The sequence below is a fragment of the Suncus etruscus genome, chromosome 5, assembly GCF_024139225.1.
Source record: "Suncus etruscus isolate mSunEtr1 chromosome 5, mSunEtr1.pri.cur, whole genome shotgun sequence".
Taxonomy (NCBI): Eukaryota; Metazoa; Chordata; class Mammalia; order Eulipotyphla; family Soricidae; genus Suncus; species Suncus etruscus.
In genome coordinates, this window is record NC_064852.1 from 101,494,896 (window position 1) to 101,522,673 (window position 27,778).

The 27,778-nt window shown below is 35.1% G+C and overlaps 1 protein-coding gene across 1 annotated transcript in view; it reads right to left on the bottom strand.

Annotated features, from left to right (window-relative positions):
- CSRNP3 (cysteine and serine rich nuclear protein 3) overlaps positions 1 to 21,450 on the bottom strand; it is a 123,902-nt gene extending 102,452 nt beyond the window's left edge. Inside the window, exons 1-2 of the mRNA XM_049773423.1 lie at positions 21,260 to 21,450; positions 718 to 888 (exon numbers count right to left, since the gene is read on the bottom strand). Of these exons, the coding sequence (XP_049629380.1) occupies positions 718 to 865 (148 nt within the window). The 5' untranslated portion in view covers positions 866 to 888; positions 21,260 to 21,450. The remainder of the gene's footprint in view (positions 1 to 717; positions 889 to 21,259) is intronic.
- Positions 21,451 to 27,778: the final 6,328 nt, after the last annotated feature.

Genomic DNA, 27,778 nt, shown 5'->3' on the forward strand with positions numbered 1-27,778 from the left:
CCCATTAGAAACAGTCTTATAAAAATGCATATCACTTATTTCGGTGATCTTGTGGACTGTATTACCTTAAGATCTTTTCTCACTGACAGAATCGGCTGATGTTAGTTACAGTGTGACAGAACAAGAAATCAAAGAAATAACATATATCCTGTCCCCCCCCCCCCCTTTTGGGCATTAAATATTATCCTTGGAGGTGAGTGCATATAAGAAAGACCAGGAAAGAGCTATAAACAGTACACACCTACACACTTCAGCAAATGAGTTTTGCTGCATTTTCATCTCTTAATGCCCTGTCAGCTAGCTTTCCTCTTCACAACCTCGAGCTTTCACTCCCAAATATATCATCATTTCCACTTCCTGCCCAAATATCATTTCAGTGATGAAGCTCAATTCTGTTAGGCCTAGACATAATCCCTGTCTTCCCTTCATCTAGTCTCAGGATGTGTCACAGGAAAAGCAATAAGAAAGTATCATTTTTTTTTCTTCATAGCATCAGTTGATTAACAAGTTGACACAAAATCCAGTTCAAAACAATCAAAATAAGAGAATCCCTTAAATTTCCTCCATCATATTTCATTTTTATTTATTCATGTTTTGGTTTTAAATCAATCGTAAAAACAAGACATGAGGAGTAAATAGTTCAAGAAAATGACCACGATGCTACAATATTTCACTGAGATCTAGACACTCAGCTTCAGGTTTGTTTTCTGTACTCACGGGGAAAGTGATTAGAAGTGGATGGATTGACACTGTCTCCACTGTCAGCACTTTCACTGCTGGAGACTTCATCATCCGATTCCCGCACAGAGGAGCAGGGTGAAGAGCCGTCAACTTCTTCAAACTTCCTCTTTAAAATTCCACTCATAGCTGCAGCACTGTCACATGTACCTGTAACAGGAAAGAAAGCAACGATGCATTGAAATATTTGACCGCTGAATGTGTAGTCAAGGTCTCCTGAGTCATTTTCATGTTTATGTGTGAGTTTTTATACATGAGCTGAGTTTTCCCTTGAAAGCATCACTGTGCAAGGTGTTTTCTTTTTTTTAGCTTATCAAAAATTTAATTGAATATTAGCATTAACTATTTGGTTACGCAAATGTGTCTATTATTTTTAAAGATCTACTTCATCTTAATGCAATACTTCTTTTGTTGGCAAAGGGAAAGAATCTGGGTCAAGCAAATCTGGAAGCAAAAATATATGCCAACGACCCTCTAAAACCCCTAAATAATGACAGCCTTCTATAATATTTACCTAGAAGAAAAAAGGATCAGTAAGCAAAATCTCCACATTAAAATTTAAAATACAATGCACAAACCCCATCTCTTTAGCAGAGCATATGGAAACAGAAAAAATCAGTTCTAATACTCGTTTTAATACTTAAGTTTTCTATGTCAATAATGAAATGTGGGAAACGTGCATCAATGATACCTGATTGCTAAAACTGTTATCATAGTATCCTAAAGCTATTATTTACTTAGGAGATCATAGTAATTGAGCAGGAAGAATGAGGGGTATGGCTTCTCCTAAATTCCATCTCTTTGATGAAAGACTCTCCTTCAATGCCCTTTCTGCACCATTCCCACTTAACTTGACATATGCACAGTCAGCTAGAGGATATAAATTTTTCTTGCAGCGTAAGGCTATTTTAGGATCTAAGCTATATATAATATATTTCAGCTATAATAATTTTAATTGCCCTTTCATTATACTTTAGGTTAGATATATGTACGTGGTCTTACATTGCTCTATTAGGTTAACTTGCCTGGGAGTGTTAAGTCAATCCCATGTATTCCATCTTCCTCCTCATTAATGACATCTTGAAATCTCCTTTGAACCATGGAAGTCATTCTCTACTTTCTTGCCAGGCAAGCCATCAGTCCTGTTGTGAGTAGTAAACCCTTTAAAACTATTGTGATGTCTACTTTGTTACACGATCTCAGTATGTTATAAGGGATCTAAAATTTCTTTGTCTGTGCAGATCATAAAGCAATATCTGCTTCTCTTTAACTAAATCAGCTTCCTAAGGCCTAATTAGTAGTTTTTAAATTGTATTTATACCATTATCATCATTGGGAGGGAAATTGTTAGACACACAAAAATCACAGATGCCATCACAGATCTATGGAAATCTTCTTGGGGACCAGTGATGTTGTTCAGCAGTAGAGAACATACATTGGATGTGAAACCCTGGATTTGATCTAGGCATTCACACACACACACACACACACACACACACACACACACACACACACACACACACACACACAGTAAAAGTAAAAATAAATGGAATTCTCTGGTAGGACTTCACACACGCACACACACACACACACACACATACACACAAAGTAAAAATAAATTAAATTCTCTGGTGCCAGACTTCTTGGACTATGATGAAAGCCTTCCAGATGATTCTGAGATAAAATCAAATTAAAGATCTAATATCTAACTCAAATATCTAGTCTGTACTGCATTAGTTCCCTCTTGGGACTTTTCTTTCTTTGGGTATGTCCACACACTAGCCCCAGAAATTGTGCTCCAATAGAAATTCTAGACAAAATGTTTTCTTTGGAATCAGGAATAAAGCTCAAAGGAATGGAACGCATGTTGTTTTGTGTGAGGCCCCAAATTCAACACCTGATAAGAAATGGCTTCCTGAGTACTGCTGAGGTAGTAGGTATGCCAGCAATTTTGGACTTTAAGCAACAAATCATTGGATCTGAATATGAGCAATCCAGTACTTGATCCTAATTTTTTTGTTCTAATCAATCTCTCTTCAGTGCTAGAGCAATAGTATAGTGGATAGGGCACTTTCCTTGTACAGAGCTAACCTGGATTTGATCCCCAGCATCCCATATGCTTGGTTCCCTGACCACCACCAAAACTAATTCCTGAGTGCAAAGCCAGAAGGAACCCAAGAGTACCACTGATATTGCCCCCCACACACACACACCAAAAGAAAACCCATATATCAATCTCTCTCAATCTTTCTTTTGTTTTAGTTTTGGGGACATACCCAGTGATGTTCAAAACTACTCTAGGCTTATTCATATTCACAGTCCTCATATTGTCTTGAATGTACTCGCTATATCTTTTGTTTCTGGTTTAAGGCATGTAAGGCAAAACAGAAACACACAATAAGAAAAAACAGCAGGTGGCCTTGTACATGGTGGACCTGGGTTCAATCACCAGCATCCCATATGGTCCCCTGAGATTGCTCGGAGCGATTTCTGATTGCAGAGCCAGAAGTAATACCTGAGTGTCAAAGGTGTGCCCCAAACCCACCCACCAAGAAAAAAAGAAAAATAAACTTATAATAAGAAAATACCTGTTTTTCTCTCCCACCCCTTTTGCCTTGCAGGGGTCTCAAACTCAATTTACCTGGGGGCCGCAGGAGGCAAAGTCGGGGTGATCCTTGAATGCAAAGTCAGTAGTAAGCCTTGAACATTGGGGAGTGTGACCCAAACAACTAAAACAAAACAAAACAAGAAAAGATTCCTCTAGGGCAGGGCCACAAAATGTTGTACGGAGGGCCGTTTGCGGCCCATGGGCTGCGAGTTTGAGACCCCGGGCAGGGCAGGGATACTACCCATGGCTTCTGTTTGCTAATCTTGTGCTCTAGGCCCTTTGATTTGCCTCCCTGCCCCTTACATTTCTTACTTGATCATTCTTGGGTGTGCTATTTGGTATTAGGCACCTATCTTTTTGAGAATTTGTTTTTGTTTTGCTTTGAGGTCTCACCTAGTGAAGCTGAGGAATTCCTCCTGGCTCTGCATTCAGGAATTACTACATGGAAGTGCTCATGGGACTATACAGGATTGGGGATTGAGCCTGAACTGACTATGTGCAAGACAAACACCCTATATCCACCGTCTTAACTCTCTTCCAGACATTAATTGTTATTAATGCCAATATACTACTCAATTCATTAAGCATGTATTGAGGCATTGTTATATGTGCTTAATTTTACTCTGGTGGGGAGGCAGGGGAATCAAAAGTGATTAGACCAAGTTATCTATCCTCAAAGAGTATCCACTATGCTGGGCTCCAGTGAATTCATTTTACTACCAAATTCATACTCTACAACATTGTTTTATGAATACATGATTTACATTAAGTGGGCACAATAAAAATGGCAATATGAAAACACCAAATTGTCCATTCTTCTGAGAAAAGAAAATTTCTATCCTGATCGACTTTACTGTTTACTGTTCAGATTAGCATCTCATTTTCTCCATCTAAAAAGAGTGTGAAATTCATAAATGTGCATGCATATCTGAACAGGGAGAAGAGACAAAAAGATATTTTAAGTAAAGTTCTTGAAATAAAGTAGGACAAGATATAAATTTTAAAATAGTTTATTTCAAACAACATGCAAAGTAATTCATGAGGAAGAGAATACAAGATGAAAACCCATGTAAAATGTACATTTTATAAAACACAATATTGCAATGAGAACAATGAAAGACCATGTGCTCTTTTGCAAACTCTTTGGAGCCATACCTGGTTACACTAAGAGTTTATTCTTGGCTCTGTGCTCAAGAGATAGTATATACTGAGATTGGGAGACTATATTTGGTGTTGTGGATTGAACACAAGCCACCCATGTGCAAAGACAGTGCTTTACCTACTGTACTATCTCTCAGCCCTATGTCCTTAAGTTCCAATTTCCTACCCACCTCCTCCAGTTACCTTAGGAAAGGTAGATTTCTTACAAATCATTCATGTGCTACAGGAACCATCTTCCAATATGGTGAAATGGAGAAATTAATGTACTTTCCTCACTTTTCTAGAGTAAGACAATTAACAACACCAGTCCTGTATAATTATTTCTGTTTCTCAGGATGAGGCATAACTAAATGTGGAAGGTATGAAGCCAGTGAGAGTTGTCCATATTTAAAATGTATTTTATATAGCATCCAACAAATAGTAGATAAAAATGGACAGGCATTACTTTGGTCTAAATATTAAAAAAAAAAAGCATAGATGAAACCTATATAGCAAGATTTTAACACAGTAACTGTTTACAATTCATGAAATACATGCTAGTCAGGGTACCAGCATTCCGCACTTAGGACAACAGCTTCCTAATTATTCTCTCCCATCCCCTACTGTTTGTTTTCAATGCATTTTCCATGTTGCAGGCAGAAGGATAAATTTAAAATGCAAATTTGATCCTGTCAGTCTGTAGCTTAAAAAATCTAAGTGGTTTTGGATCATCTAGGATGAAGTTCAAAAATCCTCAAAATGGCTTATAAAGTTAACAACCTAGTTTAGCTAACCTCTTGATGTTGAGGCACTAACCTTGTCCACAATATTTTCACTTTAATACTTTTCTATTTCTCCAACCTACCTTTTGAGAAACTAGACCTTCTGATCAATGTTTAAATTTTTCCCAATAGCATTTACCACTCTGTAAGCCATATAATTTATGTATTTTGTTTGCTAGTTGTTTTTATTTCTCACTAAAAGATAAAAGGAAAAGAAAAAAGGAATCATCATTTTCTTTCTTAATGTTACATGAGCCTAGGACAGTCTTTTTAAGTAATATATGCTGAAAAATATTTGAGAAATGAATAAAACCCTTCCATTTTCATATTTAAATAATTTATCAATACCCATTTCCCTACTAGACTAAAAACTTATTGAAGCAAAAATCATACTTACATCATTTACCAATTTATTCCTGGCTAACAAAATATATAACATATTTGATAGAATAAAAATCAAAATATGAGAGAAAACTGACCTCAAAATGTCATGTAGTTTTTTTTTGCTTGTAAGCCACTGAAAAGCCAATTCTATCTAACTTAAGCATAAGACATCTGTTGGAAAAATACACGCTCATGCAATTTAAAATAGAGCTTAAAATTTTTTAGATGAGAAAATGTAAAAATAAGGACTGTTTCTGAAATTATAGTTGAAATAACTTTTTTTTTCCCTAGGATCCCAAGACTATGAAGTTTAAGTCCAGAAACTTTCTCTCTGTTTCACAGTTCAAATTTAATGTCTAAGGGATGAACAGTGTTCTTAGGCCATTTTGTTTTATGTGTCAAACCTTTTATTCCCTGACTATAGGTCAGAATCTCCTAATCCTTACTCCAGAGAATGTTACCTATGGGCTTCAAAAAAGTTTAGCTGTGGTTGTTCTTCAAGCCTGTGTTCTCCCTTAAATATGTATCTGGTTTGCTTGTTTCTGTTCCTTAGGCTGCTTTTTGACTCTGGAGAAACCCATGTTCTCTTATCATCATGTACTTACTTTCCTCTCACATTTATCTAAGCAACTTTCAATAAAAACTATCTTTCTCCATAAACAAACAAAAAAGAAATAAAGAATAAGAAAATTTAACTGTATTTCAAAGTCAATAGCCTTTGCATGCATAAAATGAATTCATATGTTTTTCAGGTATTAATACAGTCCACAAATTCACCACATGGCTACTTTCTTAGCTTAAGACTTTCTTTCCTTGAACCCACATGCCGTTTTGATTAAGAAATTTAATTAAGAACAACTTTATTTTAAATATGAAATAAAAATCTTTTGAAATTGAATATGCTCTTTTTGATTAACATATATTATTTTTTAATATTTTACTAGCCGTAACCATGACTCAAAATCCTTTGGGCACAACTTATGAAAAACCATTAAAAAAGTACACATATTTTATTTCTTTTCTTAAGGAAGTATTGATAAGCCATACTAAATTTTCTGTGGTTATAAGTAAAACTATTTCATTTAGTATATATCTTGCCTACTACAAAAGCATGATGAACTAATACAACAGCATCAAAAATTAGAAGATAGTAAAAATGTTTGACTTTGGCCACGTGTTCCAAATCAAAATGATGAGTAAGAATGTGCATTTTAGTCACTTTGGGAGGCTGTCTACTAGAATCTTGTTCATATTATTCTCTACTGACAGATTTAATGTAAATCATTGAGTTCTTACTATGCCAGCTAATCTTAAATCCTTATTTTTCAATATTACTATTTCCTAACTCTTTATTTTATAAGAAAACTATCACAGAAAACATAATTTCAGAATGTCAAATAAGTTACTGTCTCTCGGGTATTGAGTGTGGTGAAATAACACTGTAAGTATAGAACAATAATAAGATATTGTTGTAAATCATGTACTTAAAAAATAGATTTAAACAATCTCAGTCTTCTAGATTGTAAGATAATTTAGCAAAGAGAGAGACACCAGTTAAATTTGAGTCTTAGATAAAATATAAGTAAAAGTTGGGGCCTGCTTTTATTTATTATTAGTTTTATATCTTAAATGTAAACTTAACTCATCATTCAATTTATCAGACAACTTTTTGTGAAGCAACTGGCTCCAAAGAGGAGAATGGCTTATGAAATAAAAAATACATTGCCATAAGAAAAGACACCTACTAATTAGAACTTAAGTCCATAGATATTTTGTGATTAATCAAACAAATAAAACTTGTTAAAAAAACTTGTAAAGTCAATAGAATGAATCATGAAATCATAAATTTATCAAGAAAGGTGAGTGGAGTAGTTGATTGTTAATCTGGATAAAGGCAGGCCTGATCATAAAATCATGTAATATGAGATTCAAAATAGAGAAGCTCATGCTAAGTGATCATGACAACTATAACTAGAATTTTTCCTACACCTATACATATTCAATACACCCTACATATAACCACCAGTCACAAGAACCTTGGAAATACTGCAATGGATGTAGACAATCAAATGACCATATACGAGCCATACTAAAGAGACATGACAGCCATATGAATGTAGGTAGTTTTTCCTACAACTTAAAGAAAACTTCTCTGTACCTCATCAATGTGTCAGCAATCACAAGCAATAAATTCTAACCTCATGGGATGGTGTGTTGGCTTCGACTTTTCCAATCCAGAACCTAAATAGTGGGGCAGTAAGTAGAATCTGAAAAATTGAACCTGGACCAAATTCCTGGATTTATGCCACTTTTGAACCTCACCAAAGGTTTAGTTTTGTTAGTGTGACTGATCTAGGCTTAAATCATGTGGGAAATCTTGAAAACAGCAAATCCTTTCTGTACCTTTATGGATTTAAAATGGATATGTATTTGGTTTGTTTGAATGTCTATCAATAAATGATTAAAAAGCATAATGTAGCTGTGTTCAATCTTGAACACAATCTAGTAGAATGCTGCCAAAACTGTCTCAAACAGATGTATGACCAAATAAATGGCACTGCTAAAAGAGACTTCAAAGCACAAAGTCAGAAGGTGCCCATTAGCACTTCTGGATGGGTTTCAAAAATGCAAAGAAATAAAGAAAAAAAAACTCTGGAATGGCTAGAACATCTTTATATGGTAATAGAGTAAGGTAGGGTATCACTTTAGTGACACGCTATGTCTTTCCTGGCCAAATAAAAGACAGACTAGTGAGTGGTGAGTTTTTATTTCATGGATGCTGCTAATGCTAAAAACCTTAGGTGGTGGTATTAAGGTGGAAAACAATGAGAGATAATTAAAGCGATCTGATTGGCCTTTTAAAATTTTGCTTATATAAAGTGTAGCCAGTGAGACAACAGAATAGTTATGGGTGAGGTAGTTAACATATACAAATGCAAGACAATGCACAAGATTTAGGGTTGACAAATCACTGAAGAAAGATAAAAAGACTTTGGAGCTCTGGGGAGATCAGATGAATTGACACACAATGCTGAGAGCAAAGAATGAGTGAGTAAGCAATGAGTGGAAAGCATCAATCTGTCAAAGGGGTTGATGTTCTGGATGTGGAAGATCCTCTTTCTACAGTGACTCTAGCCTGAAGATAGACACTTATCTGAGCTGTTAAATAAAAGAATTGCATTACTGAAATAACCTGGTGTTTGGCATAATAACACTACACATGGCCATAAGAATTGAAGTTAACTGGTTATACTGTAACAATAGAAATGTAACAGTGGTTGGGCATTTGCCTTGCAGGTGGCCAAACCAGGATGAATGGTGATTTGATTCCCAGCATCTCATATGCTTTCTCCTGAGCCTGCCAGGAGTGATTTCTGAGTGCAGAGCCAGGAGTAACTCCTGAACGATGCTGGGTATAATGCACCCCCCCCCAAAAAAAAAGAAATGTAAAGAATAAAGACCTCTAGATATTATATGATCATTATTACCATTAGGAGTCCATGTTTATCCTTTGTTTTGGTTCTCTGACAGTTTTCTGGTAAATTAAGGAGAATAATTCTAACTAAAAATGACCTTAACAAAGACCCTTTAGCATATATGACATATAGATGAGGGACTTGTTAAAAAACTTATATTAGAATATAACATGGAAAACATTTTTGGTAAATATTTGTCAAAGAACCAAATGGCTTATTTTGTATTTTTATCAAATTATTCCAGCAAGCACAGAACACTATCATAATATGACCAAATTTCATTTCAATGACTCTGGAAAAAAGGTAAGACCACTTGTTTCAATCAGCAATAGGCATAGAGGCTAGGAGAATCAGTGCCTGGATTAAGATGCACAGAAAATATGCCATTTTGGGAGGACTGGAGAAATAGTGAAGCAAGTAGGGCCCTTGTCTTGCAGGCTGCTGATGCAGAATTTATGCCATGCACTCCATATTGTACACTAAGCCCTGTCTTTGAATGATCCCTAAGCACAGTGCCAGGAATAAGCCCTGAACAATTATCCCTGTCTCAGAAAATAGAAGGAAGGAAGGAAGGAAGGAAGGAAGGAAGGAAGGAAGGAAGGAAGGAAGGAAGGAAGGAAGGAAGGAAGGAAGGAAGGAAGGAAGGAAGGAAGGAAGGAAGGAGGGAGGGAGGGAGGGAAGGAGGGAGGGAGGGAGGGAGGAAAGAAAGGAGGGAGGGAGGGAGGGAGGGAGGGAGAGAGGAAGGGAGGGAGGGAGGGAGGAAGGGAGGGAGAGAGGAAGGGAGGGAGGGAGGCGAAAGAGAGGAAGGAAGGAAGGAAGGAAAGAAGGAAGGAAGGGAGGGAGGAAGGAGGGAAGGAAGAAAGGAAGGAAAGAAGGAGGAAGGAGGAAAATTGGAAGGAAGGAAGAAGGGAAGGAAGGAGAGACAGGAGGGAAGAAAGGAAAGAAGGAAGGGAGAAAGGAAGGGAGGAAGGGAGGAAGAAAGGGAGAGGAAGGGAGGAAGGAAGGGAGAGAGGGAGGAAGGAGGAGGAGGAAGGAAGGGAGGGAGGAAGAAGGAGGGAGGAAGGAAGGGTGGGAGGAAGGAAGGGAGGGAGGAGGAAGGAAGGGAGGAAGGGAGGGAGGAAGGAGAAGGGAGGAAGGAAGGGAGGGAGGAAGGAGGAGGGAGGAAGGAAGGGAGGGAGGAAGGAAGGGAGGAAGGAGGAGGGAGGAAGGAAGGGTGGGAGGAAGGAAGGGAGGGAGGGAGGAAGGAAGGGAGGGAGGAAGGAAGGGAGGAAGGAGGAGGGAGGAAGGAAGGGAGGAAGGAAGGGAGGGAGGAAGGAAGGGAGGGAGGAAGGAAGGGAGGGAGGAAGGAAGGGAGGGAGGAAGGAAGGGAGGGAGGAAGGAAGGGAGGGAGGGAGGAAGGAGGAGGGAGGAAGGAAGGGAGGGAGGAAGGAAGGGAGGGAGGAAGGGAGGGAGGAAGGAAGGGAGGGAGGGAGGAAGGGAGGGAGGAAGGGAGGGAGGGAGGAAGGGAGGGAGGAAGGAAGGGAGGATGGGAGGGAGGAAGGGAGGGAGGAAGGAAGGAGAAAAGGAAGGGAGGGAGGGTGAAAAGAATGAAAGGGAGAGAGGGATGGAGGTAAAGAAATAAGAAAAGAAGGAAGGAAGCAAGGAAGGAGGAAGTGGGAAGGAGGTAAGGAGTGAGGAAGGGAGAGAGAAGATGGAAGGGAGAGAGAGGGAGGGACGAAGGGAGGGGAAAGGGAGGAAGGAAGGAAGAAAGGAAGGAAGGAAGGAAGGAAGGAAGGAAGGAAGGAAGGAAGGAAGGAAGGAAGGAAGGATGCTTTTATCCCTTATTTCCTTTCCCTTATTTTCACAACAGAAAGTAATTTTGATGCTTCTTCTGTTACCCTCATGAAAGAAAAATGAAGTAAGATGCTTTGCAGAGGATGATAAAAATATTGTTGTAGATTCATCTTTGCTATCAGGTGATGTGAACTTAGTCGGAAAAATTAACATTATTCACATATCTTACTTAGAATAATTTGGTAGAGCTGAAACACCACCAGATTCTTGTGTGTGTGTGTGTGTGTGTGTGTGTGTGTGTGTGTGTGTGTAATGTTTTGCATTAGCCAGTGTATTCCTTTTTTTTGTTTGTTTTTGTTTTTGTTTTTGTTTTTGGGCCACACCCGGCGGTGCTCAGGGGTTACTCCTGGCTGTCTGCTCAGAAATAGCTCCTGGCAGGCACGGGGGACCATATGGGACACCGGGATTCGAACCAACCACCTTAGGTCCTGGATCGGCTGTTTGCAAGGCAAACGCCGCTGTGCTATCTCTCCGGGCCCAGCCAGTGTATTCCTAAATAAAGGTTATGATTTTAACTATGTTAATTTATATTAAATCCTTTTTCTTCGCCACATTTTTTCTAACTATGATTTTGAGTAATGTGCTGTTCTTACCTAACAATGACATTGCTATAACTTGCTCTAACAGTATTTTCTTAACCAAGCACTGACAATAGTGTAATGACTTTGTAAAATCATCATCATGTTAGTACACTGGCTTCAGAAGTTAATGCTTTGAACACTTATTACTCCACATATTCTCAGAATATTTAAGAATTTAAAAAAAAATAGACTATTTTCTTCCACAGTCTGATGGTCATTTGTGCCTGAAGCCATTTGGCAAGAAGTTAATGTATTTGCTGCCAAGAGGATAAAAATTTGGCATTGCTTCCTCAAGATAAAATCCTGCAAGGTGTTTCCATGGGGCATCACCAATGTGAAAAATGTTGCTGGTGAGTTGCCAAAGAAAGAAGCACAAATCAGCCAAATACGCCTCTTTTGTCCAGGTATCTGTGTAAGCCAAGAACCCTGAGAGTTCTTCAGTATAATGCAATTTTTTTGTCCTTGTAGAAATGATTGTGGGATTTCCCAAATTGGGATGAATTCTTTGTTTGTGAATTACTTGTGACCTTGAGTTAAATATTTAGTAATATTAGGTGCTTAGGATTTTGATATTTTTGCAACTTGATAATGATTAGTTTGAGTCTGATAAAATAAATGAAGGCTTTCTCCGGAATAAAGTGCACACATAATTACCGATGGATACCATCCCTCCATTGATACCCTAGTTAAGAACTTCTCGGGATTTTATGCTATTTTACAATCTTGGTGGACATCCAAATCTTGAAGAAATTATTCAGTTAACACAGTAGTTCTAAGTACCAAAGAAAAAAACAGAGCAATACAGGGGTAAGGCAATTTGCCTTAAATGGTTTTTAGTCACACCAAACTCATAAAATCATTTAAAGTTGGAAGTCCATTATAAACAGATGTTTCACAAGATTTCACAGAAGTAGTCATGATATTCTTACCTATGAATTTACTAATCAACAAATATTTTAATTTTTGAGTTTTGTTTTGGATTTTAGATTTGGCCACACCTGGGTGGGCTCAGTGCTTATATCAGCTGGTATTTGGCATATACAATGCCAGGGTTTAAACTAGAGATGTCCACATGCAAGGCAAGCACTTTAACTGCTCTACTATCTCTCCAACCCCCCACAATTATTTATATTTATTGTAATACAATCACTAGGCATGCTACAATTGCGATACTTAAGTTTAAAAAAACAAAAATGTTGGGTTGGAGTGATAGCACAGTGGTAGGACATTTGCCTCCCATGTGACCAACCTGGTTTCAATCCCCCTACATCCCATATTTTCCTCAGAGCCTGCCAGGAGTAACTTCTGAGCACAAAGCCAGGAGTAATACCTGAGCTCCACCAGGTGTGGCCCCCAAACAAACAAGCAAACAAAAAATAAACTGTGGGGCCGGAGAGATAGCATGGAGGTAGGACGTTTGCCTTGCATGCAGAAGGATGATGGTTCGAATCCCTGCATCCCATATGGTCCCCTGAGCCTGCCAGGAGCGATTTCTGAGCACAGAGCCAGGTGTGACTCAAAAACCAAAATAATAATAATAATAATAATAATAATAATAATAATAATAATAATAATAATAATAATAAATAAAATGGGGCCAGGAAGATGGTTGAAATGGTGTGTAGAACCCATGGCATAAGTGCTGGTTCCTCAGAGCAACATAGAAAGCAGATCCCAAACCACCAAGCCAGTAGTAGACCCAGAATAATTAGGTGAGGCCCAAAGAGTAAAAAATAAGAGAACTATACTTAATCTATAAAATTCTTTGAGAAAATCCCTGTGCCTAATCAATTGATGCAATATTCGTAAAAATCATTATGCTACAAAGCGAGTTTTAAATAGCAAGAAATAGGGGTTGAAGAGAGTACAAGAAGTAGGACTTTTGTCTTACACAAGTGTGAACTTGGCTCAATCCCTATTATGATGCCATATGGTCCCATAAGTCATCCAGGAATAACTCTAAAGTGCAGAGTCACATCTCAGGGCCTGGACCCCAAAATTATTTTAAGAAATTTATGAAACAGCTTGTATCCTAAAACATTGCTGGGCAGGTAATCTGTGATAGGATCTCTTTGTCATTGAAAATTCAATAGGCTATAAATAAACTAGAAACCCTGAATAAAAAAATTCTAAGGGGGCCAGAGTGATAGCGCAGTGGTAGGGCATTTGCCTTGCACACGGTTGACCCAGGATGGACCCGGGTTCAATCCTAGGCTTCCCATATGGTCCCCTAAACCAGGAGTGATTTCCTGGAGCTCATAGCAAGGAGTAATCCCTGAGAGTCACAAGGTGTGACCCCAAAACAAAACAAAATTGCAAGGAATAACTAATGTCTAATTGTACAAAGTCAAAATAGAAATGGAAAAACATTTGAGCAGAACACAAATATGAATTATTTCCCACTTATTTTTGCCCCTCAATGTCTGACATCTAACAGGGCCCAACACAAAGGATGTGCTCAATCACTGAGCTACATCACTGGCTCATGATCAAGATTTTAATGGCAATGAAGGCAAAAAGCATGAACTCTGAAAAGCTCAGATTGTGCCCATCATGCCAGTAAAGTTTGTTTAGAACGTGTTTCTATTTTGAAAGATATTATGAATGCACAATTTATAATATATAATGAAGGCACAATTTAAACTTTAATGACTTAATGATGGTCTCCTTGACTTACCCTACTTGAATATAAGAAACTAACTGTAGTATAGTGGGTAGGAAACTTGCCTTGCACATTGGATTACCTAGGGACCATATATAGTCTCTTATATCTCATCAGATGTGATCCCTGAGCACAGAGCCAGTAGTAAATCCCAAACACATCTGGGTATGGCCTAAACAAAAAATAAAAGAAGAGGGGGCTGGAAAGATAGCACAGTGGTAAGGCATTTGCCTTGCAAACAGCCCATCCAGGATGGACGGTGGTTCAAATCTCGGCATCCTGTGTGGTCCCCACGTGCCAGCCAGGAGTGATTTCTGAGCGCAGATCCAGTAGTAACCCCTGAGCACAGCTGGGTGTGGCCCCCAAAAAAGCAAAAATAAATAAATAAATAAAACAAGAAACCAAAATCATGGATTCTTTATTTTGCATATATATGTCTTTCTTACCCATTAAAAACAAAGATTTTCTGTAATTACAGGCTAAAACAAAATTGCCTTTATTAGCAGTCAGTAATCAACTTTTATGGATTGAAAAATATTAATATAACTATCACACACAATTTTGCGATTATGTGCCAGTCATGTACAACTGTCATTTTATTTCATAACAATCTTTTGTAAAATCTATTTGCCACTCGGCAAAGGAAGATGAGCATTACACATTTCAAGTGTTATGCTCAAGGCCACATGATTGTAACTAGCAGAACATATGAACATGAACATGTCTTGGAAGTGATGCCAAGGTTGAAACTTGAACCTAAGCTTTTAACGACAAGCCTAGTAACCTACTCACATCCAGTAATTTGTATTGAGCTCACCCAATAAAGTACATAATAAAGGCACTTAAGAAATCAAGAAAACAATACACAATCCCTGTTTCTCTAGTTTATAAATTCACCTAAATTTACAAGGTTGTATTGTATTAAATAGCAATGCTATCCAGATTTATTAAAGTAATTCTTAGAACTTTAAAATTGTGAATGGACAAAAGTTGACCAGAATATGAAGCTTTTTCTACCTTTTATTCTTATACCATATTCTAAATTCATAGAACTTACGATTCTAATGATCTTCAAAGTTCTTCAGAATATATAAAATATTCATTTCCTACTACAAAATTTGATAGTTGTAAATCATGAAATATACATTGCAAATAAATGACTCAGCTATCATTATTGGCAAATGTTTGGAGAAAGGTAAGTCTTACAAGGACATGACTAAAATACATTTTTAAATAAATGTGTGAATGTGTAAGCTTGCATAGATATAAAAGACTATCCAAGTAAGAGACCTTTCAAATTGTTATGGTGATGTGGTAGAAGATTATAAGTCTTGAAATTCCAGTTTTTAAATATTTCTAAATTTAAAAAGATTAGAGTTTCTGAAATTGACAAGAATAAGTATATGAAACCAATAATTAATCAAAAATATTTACATACAAAAATATGTATTTGAGTGTGTGTCCATTGTTAAGAGATTACTCATTTATTAGTCAATGTGGTTTCACATTTCTATTGATGAATGATTATGACATATTCTCATTGAAGCTACAGAACAGTACTAATCTGCAGTTCAAGAAAATATATTGAATACAAGAAAATTAAAACAAATATTATTTGATCTGTTTCCATACTCATTTTTGTATGTATGTGTCAAAAGTTCAGTATACAAAAATATAGAGCAGTAATAGTTCATCTCTTCTTTACCCATTAAAGTCTAAATAATTTGAAATTTAATATGAATTAAAATGCATCAAATCTGATTTGTGGATTTTCAGATAGAGTAATTTTAATTCACTGCATTTGCAATAACTATACCACTAAAAAAGAGGCAAATAATTTATAAAATAAGTCTATACAAAATGTATAAAATAACAAGAAGCACTCTAGTGTTGAGAAACAGTTTTACTTCTTGCAGTAGTAAAATGTAATCATGGTAATAATGATTTTTGGGGGGTTTGGCTCGGTGGGGTGTTTAGCCACATTGGCTTTGCTAAAGGCTTACTCCTGGCTTTGTGCTCAGGGTTAATCCCTAGTAGTGCTCTAGTGACAATATGGGGTGTCCGAGATTGACTCAAGTTGGCTACTGTACTATCTCTCTGGCCCTAAGAATAATAATTCCTATGCCATTAGGAACACCTAACCTGATTTATACCTGCTCAAAAAGAAAGAATAAGAAGTATTCTTATTTGGGAAGCAATTAACACTAAAAACAACCCTGACTTTCAAAGTTACAAACTTGAAATATTTCACAATTGAATTATTTAGACGTTTTCTTTGTGGACTTATTAACTCTGGCTCTGTGCTCTGGGACCACTCTTAGTAGAGCTTTGGGTATTGTCTACAGTGCTAGATCAGTCTCCTGCAAGGGACTGTACTACTGCTTTTGCTCACATTTACTTAGTATATATTATTTTCTAAGTGCTATATATAAACTATTACTATTTTGTTGATAGATACCTAATAACATGAAATAAAAAATGTTTCTAAATCATCTTATTTTTTATACTTGTACTTTTTCATAAAATTGATACAAAGTCAATCATTTGTTTATTCTTAAGAAATGTCAGGTTAAAACATGTGGTTGTTCTGAATATATATTTTGAGTATTTTCTTTCTGTTTTTTTATAATTTTATAATTTCTTTCTATAGGCATCAGAAATTCAGGGGCTAGATAGATATATACATATAACAATTTAAATTTTTACAAGTAATTTTGACATGACAATAGTTATTTCTAGATTTTAGCCTTTAATCTATACCGTTAAACTAAATATAACATGCCCTAAAATCTTTTCCATACTTCCAATATGGTCTCTAGTTTCAAATGATGACAAAGACAGAATGATAATCACAAGGCAGGAACTTCATTTTTTAAATCTTCACAGGTCTCTTTGAAATCTGATCTAACACAAATCTTGATGTATACTAATTTTATATATATCAGTTACTTAGACATCACTGTTAACTCATTTAATTTCCAATTTTGATTTTATTTTATTTATGCCATGATGCTATTTCCTCTAGATAATAAACTTACTAGGCCCAGAGTGTTTTAAAATGGTATTGCTGAAGCTAATACAAAAATGATTCAAAGTTTTGAGAGAATTTGCATAGAGACATAAATTATCTAGCATAGTCCAAGCTATAAATTTGCTGCAAGACATATATAGCTCTCTCGTGACTAACAGAAGCACAGCAATTCTCTTTGTATTGCATTTGTCTATTATCACATTTTCTCCAGGAATCTTCGTGGCTCAATTTCTTTGCTCACACTATTTTTTTTTAATATTCAGACTGTGCTAACTGGTAGTAGTCACATTTACAAAGTTAATAGTAGTAAACTACCTAATTGAATTTGACACTGTTTTTCCTTCTCTATTCTCCACCTAAAACATACACAGGGACTAGTAGATGCAAACTATGGTCACAACTTGAGTCAAAGACAAAATAAAAAAAGCTATTAAAATTATTGAATGAAACATAGTTACTGGTTATTTAAATATGTCTATATATGTATACAGGCATTTTATATTTATATATTGTGCTACACATGCATATATAACATGCCTCTCAACATATGTTTCATAAAATTTGTAAAAATTCAATATAAAGTCTAAAATTATTTTCTCTGGACCAGTGAACAGTATATTATCATTCAACAGAAGAAGGAAATGATGTAGAAAAAATATACCCCTTAGCAGGGTTATTACTGAAAGCTTCAAAAGAAAAAGAGGTTAGAAATAAAAGGCAGTCACAGCATTCCAAAAATTTTCAAAGAAAAACATAAATTCCTTTTCCTGAATTGATCTCATAATGTAGGATAAATGTCATGATGTCCTACTGAGAGATAAAGGGTAGGAATCTGGCCCTGTATGCTATCACAACTCAATTTCATAAATATTTGCAGTAATTGTCCTTCATTGCTTAAAGCAGCCATCCTCCTGTTTGGCCTGCCTTCTACTCACCCTTATTTTTAAATAGAAGATATTGTTTCCAAATCATAATAATCACATCTCAATCATTGTATTAAAATATCAGCCTTTTTCGGTGCAAAGAAAGTATTAGATTGATAGAACTATCCAAGCTTCATAGCATTCATTTTAAAATATTATGCAAATATAGATGCATAAAGCAGTAATTTCATAATTAAATACTATTTCTCTTTCATTTTCAACTTCTGGAGAAAATGTGATAATAGACAAATGCAATACACATACAATATATAACCTGTATTACAGACAGATGCACACTTGATGTAAATTAAAATAACATTTCCCCTATAAAAATGTTTGCTGCTTGAATTGGTATATTTAAGCATTTTTAATGAAATGGATAAAAACAGTCTGATCATGCAGCTTTAATTGGTTATTTTTAAGTGTTTTTTTTTTTTACAACAGAATAGCAATATCAACAATAAAAGTGAGTACACATTTGTTTGGTACAGGTCAGCTAATCTATGATGTAATCACATATTTTACCAAGTGTTCTATCTAGTGCATGGAGACTTTTGTCCCGCTAGTGACATTTATGAGGATCACCCAACAATCCAGGCTTAAGCAAAAGGAAAAGTCATAGGAAGTTGAACAAGCTGAGTTCAAAATAGCTTTGTTGTAAAAGTACCAAAGAAAAGTAATAACAATTATGAAAATGAAAGAAGCATTTCAAGGATATAACCCCCACATAAATGGTCTTAGCTGTTTTAGCAACAAAACGCAGGAATGGAAACTCTCAAAACCTTTGAAAATGAAATGCAAATTTAACTTACTAAAACTGCCTTTAAGAAAACGTGGAATATGAACAAAAGAACTCCATTATTAAATTCCAGGTACTTCACAAGAATTTGAAACTAAGAATCCAGTTCTTCATTAAAAATACATTTCTTCAAAACCTGAAAACCCTTTCCAAGTCATAAGCCCCTGATTTTTATTTAGATGTTTCCATTTTAGATAGCTCTCTGAAATAAAACTTTCCAAATGATGGAATATTTTCAACGCTTGAATCCTAGTTTTATTATATTTTCACATAAAACTCTTGCACAGAAACAAACAAACAAACAAAAAAAAAAACAACAACCCAGGTTCAAATCGAGAAAACATCATCCAGGTTTTCTTAAAACAAAACAAAACAAAAAAAAACTAGTAAAGGAAAGCTGATAACCCAAACCCTGCCAATTTCCACAATGAATTAAAACAGCCCATTCCTCTCAGTGTCTTTTACAGAAACAAAACCAGGCGCATCATGAAATCTGTCACCGTACCTGCGTGCACTTTAAGCGACTACGGCGCACACGCTGTAAAATCTTCACTCTGAGAAATAAAGCACACTTCATTGAACTGCTGCAAAACACTGCTGCAGAGGAACCCTGTGCATTTTTTTTTCCAGGCAACAGCTCCAGCTTTCCACCAGCCCTGTGACCTTTGAACTCCCTCTACTCCCGCCCCTCCTCTCCTTCTGCAGTCTAAGCCTCGGAACTGGCTTCATTTGCATAAGGTTCAGGCAGCCTTCCAGCAGCTGAAACGGAATGCTGGGTAAGGAACTGGGGAGCTGCAGTTCTGCCAGAATACCTGAATCACTAGAGAACAGGCATAGGCGATGGGGAGTGGGCAAGGATTTTACTGGACTCTCAGCTACATGCCCCCCAGTCCATGAATGGCTAAATGATTTTAACTCTTTGTTTTTAGGGCCCTGCTTTTTTTTTTCCCCCTTCCCTCCCAAAGAAGCTGTCAGCTCTGACTATGGTAACCAAGGAAACCCAAATAGTCAAATACTTCATTTAAATACATGTGGAAGGCCAATTTAAAATTTTCATTAACTTCTCTTGTTTTTGAAACATAGCTCCATTTCTTTTTCTGTTGGAATACACATGGCGCGCATAATCAAGGACACAGGATATATCTTTGTTTTTGGTTGGGGTTTAAAACAATCCTTAAATTTATTTTAGTCCCCTGCAAGTACATGAAGTGACTACAGCAATTCTGTAAAATGTGAAATGTGCCCTAGAGTCTGAGAGATGATCATCTTCATTGGTGTCCGGGAAATTAATTATAAAGAATTTTAAGTCCCAGGATGCCTTTAAAACAATAGAGCAGTAAAAAAATGTAGAAAGCAAAGTTAAGCTATGTGTTTAAATTTGAGAATTCATGTAGCACCAAAGCTTTTCCGGCTTTACCAAAGAGGTTCAGTGTTGTGCTGTTATTTGCTAAAATTATTTCCCCCCTTGTCTTCCTACACACAGCAATCTTTCTATTTAAACATAAATGTCTCTATTGCTCATAAATCAAAGAAGTGGTAATTTTCTAGATAGAAAAGGTTTTGTGTACATATTTTTATAAAATATGCATGACGGCACATCTTATCTAAATAGTGAGACTAAAAAGGAACTCTGCATCATCACATAAACCATTCCTTTAAAAATAAGCTAATATTTTTCTCCTTTAGTGAATGGTTAATAACTATCAAGCATAAGATTTATTGCAAGACTATTATCCAACTATCAAAACATTAAAAATATAAGGCTTAAACGAGATTAATATGGATAGGTAATATATTACAATAATTAAATATAAAATCCAGTGTTCTAATAATAACACTATAAATATTACCAATATGTTCTTGTTCCTACATTTTTTAATTTAAATATTACAACATTCTAACCTTCCCACAGGAAGTCATCAATAAATTTTTTTAAATCCCATCTGATTTATATGGAATGTAAACTATTATGATTTAGAATATTTTATCCTTAGAAAATGAAATCAAAACCTTTAATCAAACTTTATTATGAATTCTCTGCTTTATATTATTTTGAGAGTATTAGAAATCATATTTTTTTCTTACCCACCAATTCTTAAAGAGGATATATAACTTTTCAGTTTACTATGTCCATATGAAGACTTCTCTAGCAAATCTGACTCCTTCAATAATTTAATCGCATTGGGTCAATTCAAGTGTATCCTTGCAAAGTTTTGTTTAAGACACATCAGTTCATCCTAAATTAAACCAAATCGACACCAAGAAAGTGCTGGAGCAATTCACAAAATCACAAAACACTGACCTGTTCAAATAGCTGTATCTTAGTCCTGGCACTCTTTATTCACTAGAATCCAAAATAAATTGATTATCATTTTACAATACATGTCAGCATCATCGAAAGCAGTGTTCTTCCTGGTTCAGTGGAATCTTCTTAAATTTGCCGGCTCTGTGTTTTATTGCTGGTACCGTATGCTTTATTGTTCAACGACAAGAGCTTCATTCTGCACAAAGACTCATTACCTACTGCTTGCTCCACGGCATCAGCCTCACTGAGGCTTCCTATATGGATGTGATCACATGGGAGTTTTGTCTGAGAAAGCCAGGCATGCCTCTGACTTCACTGTGTCTATGGATATTTTTATCAGCTGAGGTCTGCTAGGAGGAAGGAATAACAAATTATGAAGCTGCCTTAAGTCATTAATGCAGCACAACTTATGGAAATCCTTTCATATGGTTTTTTTTAATTATTTTAGAAAACCTTTGAGCAGACATTTAAAAGAAGCTAACTGAATTTTATTTTAATAAGAAGCTGAATAATAATGTAAGGAAAGGAAATCAGCAAAATGCAGTTTCCTACCTTCTGCTTTCTGAAAGTACTTTTGCACAAATGTTATTAAGGAGCCCTGCTCAACTGAATGATTTGACAGTAGGTTTTAACCTTTAGACTGCTGGAGTTCTTTCTTGCAGGCAATATATTTCCTCAAAGGATAAGTGACTCTTTCTCTCAAAATCTTTTCAATGGAAACTTCAATCACTAATGCATACTATATATGAGAAAAATGAAGATAATTGAATTACTTTTGATAAAATAGATGAGAGGTTGAATCTCTTTTATTGATATATATAGGATGTAGATGATTAATTTATCTTCTCAAAAGATGACACATTCCGAGAACAGCTGACTTAAAAGAACAATGAAGATTTCAATTTAAAGATCTAAAAGACACATGGTTCATATTAATTCTTAAAATCACAGTAACTTCTATTAGACAGCTTACCTCCTGAAAGCATATGGTTTACCTTATCTGATTTCAGTGTTAACGGTAGTTTCAGAGACAACTAGGCAAAATATGCAGAATTTTCTACTGTCTGTATGTTAAATTAATATGTAAAACACATACATATGTATGGTCAGATTTTTTTCAAAATATTCGTTTAAATAATTACCTAAAATTACTGTTAAAATCTTGGAGATAAATGTGGATTTCTAAATGAAAAGGCTAATTTGATTTTGTTATTTGAAGATAGTGAACTATTTCTCATCTCTTTAATAATCTGTATACATTGAATTTGTCACTGAAATATTGTTGCTTGATAACCTCACTGGGACACTTACGATAAATATATGCAAAGTACAACAAAGGGCAAAGAAAGAAAAGTCAGAAGAGCCATAAATGAGAATCAGAAAATAATATTCTATATAGACATACAATAGATTTTAATGATATTTTAAATAGCACAATAATCATTGAAAGAGTCAATAAATGCATCCACTTAAGGATTCCAATAATATGAACTATTTTCTGGGAATAACTTTTTTCTGGACATTTCAATTTAAAGTGTCCATTAAATATTTTAAAAAAATAATTCTGAGCTAGAATTGGCAAGTGAATAGTCTCTAAGATCAGTGATTTATATTATTCTTTATGTTTTTGCAGGTTTAGCATTGCTTTAGAATGTTTCATGATTGGTTTAAATAAATATTTTTGACAGGTTTCTCCTAACACTGAAAAATAATACACTTATGCTTTAAGTGTCACCTTTATAATATATCCTTTTCATTCTTCTATTTTCTTTCTTTCTTTTTTTTTTTTTAAAAAGACAGAGGTTCATTTTTCTTTTACCCACAGAGCAATGCTAATGCTACAAAATCTTGGAGATATTAAAAGAAATAGAAAAGCAGAGTACTCCTGCATAATGATGTACCTCTGGGGTTCTTAAAAAATGTACATTCTAGCTAATATCTTTAATGATGTCATCATGCTAATGTACAAGGAAATAAACAAAAGGCAGCCATTTTTCTTTTACTGCATCTCTTCAAAAACAGTGAAATAAAATGGTTGCCAAAAGGAAGAAAAAGAATCAGCAAATAAAATAAGTTACTTCTATATTCTTAGGGAAAGTAAAGGCAAAGGCTATGAATATGAAAATGAAAAATGCAAATATGTGAATTAATATTACTGTATATGAAGAAATAATTGGTGATATAAAGAAAATATAACTGAATATACGGCATATAGAAATGTGGATCAATTAAAATAAATTACTGGTAAAATTGTGACCCTCCAAGGGAAAGACCATGGTTTATAAACTTAAAGTATTGAATGTAAGATGCTTTTAAATACATTAACATAGACAAAAGCATTTAAGGGTAGATAAGAGAACTAGAATGATGTAGAAAAGAAGTAGCAGAATTGTAATAATTTATTACAGTAGACCATTTCAAACCTGCAAAACTCGAATATAAAAGTCTTAGGAAAGCACATATCATTGATAAATATTTTATGACTGGTTTTAAAACCAATTTTAGGTTTTTAAAACTGGTTATAACCATTCATTGTCAAATTATATTAATAAACTGTAATGAGGCTAATAAGTTCTAAAGAATAAATAAATTTTAAAACAAATTATTTTATAGTTGCAAACAGGTCAATAATTTTTGTAGATTATTGTATCTAGAAATAAAGAGACAACTACTTTTCTAACTTGCTGAAAATAGAATAAGTTAGTAATTTAGAGCACTTCTTATAGAATGACCTCAAGACTAGAATAAATTATAACATATGCCTATCTTTCCAATCAAAATTTTGAGTCTCCGTCAGAGACGTGGCTGGAGAATTACACAAGCTTTTCTCATTCTTACATTATACTATTAAACACTGTGCCTCTGCTTATACAACAGATTCATTGGCCAATATTTTTTATATTTGAAATGAATAGATATAAGAGCCTATCTTAAAGAAGAAAACTTTATTCAAGACTAAAGGAAAATTAAAAGTTACTATTTCATTAAAAGCTGTTCATTGAAACAATGTATATTGATTCTAACTATGGATTCTTACTAGCTTGATTTTTCTCTGATTAAGGGGTACCATAGAATCATATTGTGTGTTCTTATGTTCTACAAAAGAATAGAACTTTTTAAAAGAAATCCAGGTTCTGTCCAATTCATACAGTAATTTATAAGAGAAATTCAAAATGGCTGATCTGCTCAAGATTCTATTTTATAAAAGAAGTTAGATAAGATTTACCAATTATTACCAATACCATCATCTATTTCTCCTGGAACCATATTACCGTAATTGTCCTTTACACCAATATCTCATATTGGATTTATCCTAGATTCAGCTGGATTTTCTAACTACATTTAAAAGTCAACAAATTGGCCATGTCTGCTCAAAATTCAGGATTAGCTCAATTCAATTCATATATGAGTAGCTACTATGTGTCATGATCTGACAGTTTTTAGAGATATGAAAATGAAACCTATTTAGCTCTCAAGAAAATGATGATTCCTCTAGGGATGATGATCCCTCTAGGTTAAAATAAAGTTCATTTTATTCACTTATAATGGAGTGGATGGTATTAAAAAAGTAGGAGCATATGATTTTTTGAACATTTTATGCATTTTTATGAAGTCAACATAATTTCTCTATTTTCATTTATTGTTTCTTAAACTCAGAAACATTTTATAATAGATCATTTGTTGAGTGTTAAATGTAAATGCACCTACACATGTAAGTAAGATGACTGAAAATTCTATGCTGTCATTTTTGATTTTGGGGTCACACCTGGCAACGCTCAGGGGTTACTCCTGGCTCTTTGCTCAGAAATCGCTCCTGGCAAGCTCGGGGGACCATATGGGATGCCAGGATTCGAACCATAGACCTTCTGCGTGCAAGGCAAACACCTTACCTCCATGCTATCTCTCCAGCCCCATATGCTATCATTTTCAACCAAGAGAAAAACTTAGCTTTAATGATTTGCTTGACATTTAGAAGTTGTGGAAGTGATGCTCTGAAGATTTTAAGGCTGAGTCCTAAGAAACATTGCAGTTCCCACATTTGCCTATCAGAACACTTAGCCACACAAAGGATGGACTATCCTTAAATTGTCATGGTGAACAAACCAGATATATGCCAGCAGTTCCAACTGAGTATAGCATTCTAGAAGCCATCTTGAAATAGCCCAGACTAACCCAGCCACCAACTAGGTACCATGAAACAACCCTACTTTTTACTGTTTGCATAGAATCACTTAACTGACCTTTTTTTTCTAAATCTTTCCTTATAATTTCTAAAATGTTATTTTAAGCCTTGAATCCTATAAAAATAACTGGAACTTACACATACTATATGTGTAGATGCTGACACATAAATATGACAAAGACACTGTAATATACATGGACATGCACAAAAGACAGTCTTGGATACATAAAGTAATCACTGAATTTTATTTAATAAAAATGATGCATTCAATAGAAGTGAGCATAAGATAAAAAGGAATCTAAGAATTCCAGAACTTCCTCAGAAAATAAGATTGATTTGTCTCAGAAAATGATGCTGCAGGCATGGGGGTTCTGAACAAATCAGAACATTTGCTGGGAGTAAAGGGAATTCCTAGATGTAAAACGTTGCTCTGGGGAACTCCCCGAAACAAGGGCAATAGCTTTACTAGCAAGAGTGAGAGGAACTTTGAACTAATCGAAATGACAGGAGATTTAGACTTATACTGTTGAAGAAGAAAATGGCAGTCTACTATTACTTGGGATGCTCTGAAGCTCGAGGTAAGGAGATTTTTTGCAACATTTAAGATGTTGAAAAGCCATCAAGGCGTAAGAAAAGCGATATGGTTAAAGTAATGAGGAAAGAAGACAACTTTGACAGCTAAGAACTGGTTAGTCAGTTAGGGCACTGAAGCAATTCCTAAGAATTTAATGAAGAAAAGATGGTAGAAATGATGAGGGCATGAACTAAAGAGAGTAAATTTCTAATTCACTCTCTTTAGTTCTAAAGGAATTAGGAGAACAGATTCATCATAAGGAAAGAAGGCATGTTTACAATTGATATCTATTGGGGCTGGAGAGATAGCACAATGGTAGGACATTTGCCTTGCACACTGCTGACCCAGGACGGACCTGGGTTTGATCCGCTTCCTGGCATCCCATATGGACCCCGAGCCAGGAGCAATTTCTGAGGGAAAGCCAGAAATAACCCTTGAGCATCACTGGGTGTAGCCACAAACAAACAAACAAACAAATGATATCTTTGGTCTTTCTAACCTTAAAAGTCAGTGGTTATATGATTCAAAAACCTGTTCTATCTGATAAACAGAGATCATTAAGCTAGTTTATTAGAGTAAGTGATTTTAGCGTTTTGACATATTTTGACCTTGGTTTATAAACTATCTAATATTATGAAAATTGTTGGTATCAAATATTACAGTGTTGTTTTTGAGAGGCTATGAAGAAATATGAAGCAATAGGAACTTCCCTACATAAAGTCCATGACAAGGATATCTCAATGTATATATTGTATCTGATTTAAATATTTTGGGAAGAAATATAGGTAAAAGATATATTTTTCCTAGTTCTGCAAAGATAAAAGTAGAGACTTTGATTAATTCAAATAAACTAAGACTTCAAATGCACACGCACTCCAGAACTTATAAAAGAAAATAATCTTCCTGCCACTTTATTCTTTTGATTCTAGAGGAATATCAGACTATCAGAAAAGTAACGGTTGCTAAGAGGACAGTGAACACAAGCCTACAGACACTTAGATTCTAGATGCATCTACTTTGATTTCTGTAACATAAACATACAGAAAGAGTTTTGTTGTATTATTCCTGGAGTTACTGTAATTAATTTATCAATTTATTTGCACAGGCATACATTATTTTTATTTTATATTTTCTTAGCACAATATGCACAGAAACTGTTTCAATACTGAGATAAATTAAACAAACAAGTCATAGCCACAAACTAAGAAGTGGTCCATGTAGAGGTAAAGACAGATATGGAGATATACTTACAGCATAATAAATACATTTTTTGTCTTTTCTTTTAAATACATTTTTATAAGTGAAAAATAAGCACATAAAGAAAAAAGTGAATAGGGCTAGGGAAATGAATTAAAGATCTGGAACACATGCTTTGCATGTGAGAGTCCAGGTTCAATATTTGACACTGCATATTCCCCCAAGCATTAATAGGAGTGACTTTTAAAAACTTTCAGATATGCATAACCCCCAAAGGGCAAGATTAAAAATATATAAAGATATTTATATTTATATTTAATCAAAAATTTATGAAGATGAAAATTAATTTATTTAACTATTGCAACAAGATTATGATGTAGCTATATTCATCAACATTATTTTATTGATGAGATGAGTGGTTAAGAGCAGAGTTTGGTTTATCAGTGACTTGCCAGTATGAATTGATAGTCACACATTAAACTCAGAGAGTATGGTTTAAATGCAGTGACCTTATTGTGGTGGTCTTTTTGGATCATGCTTCCTAAAGTAGTTGTGGTGGAAT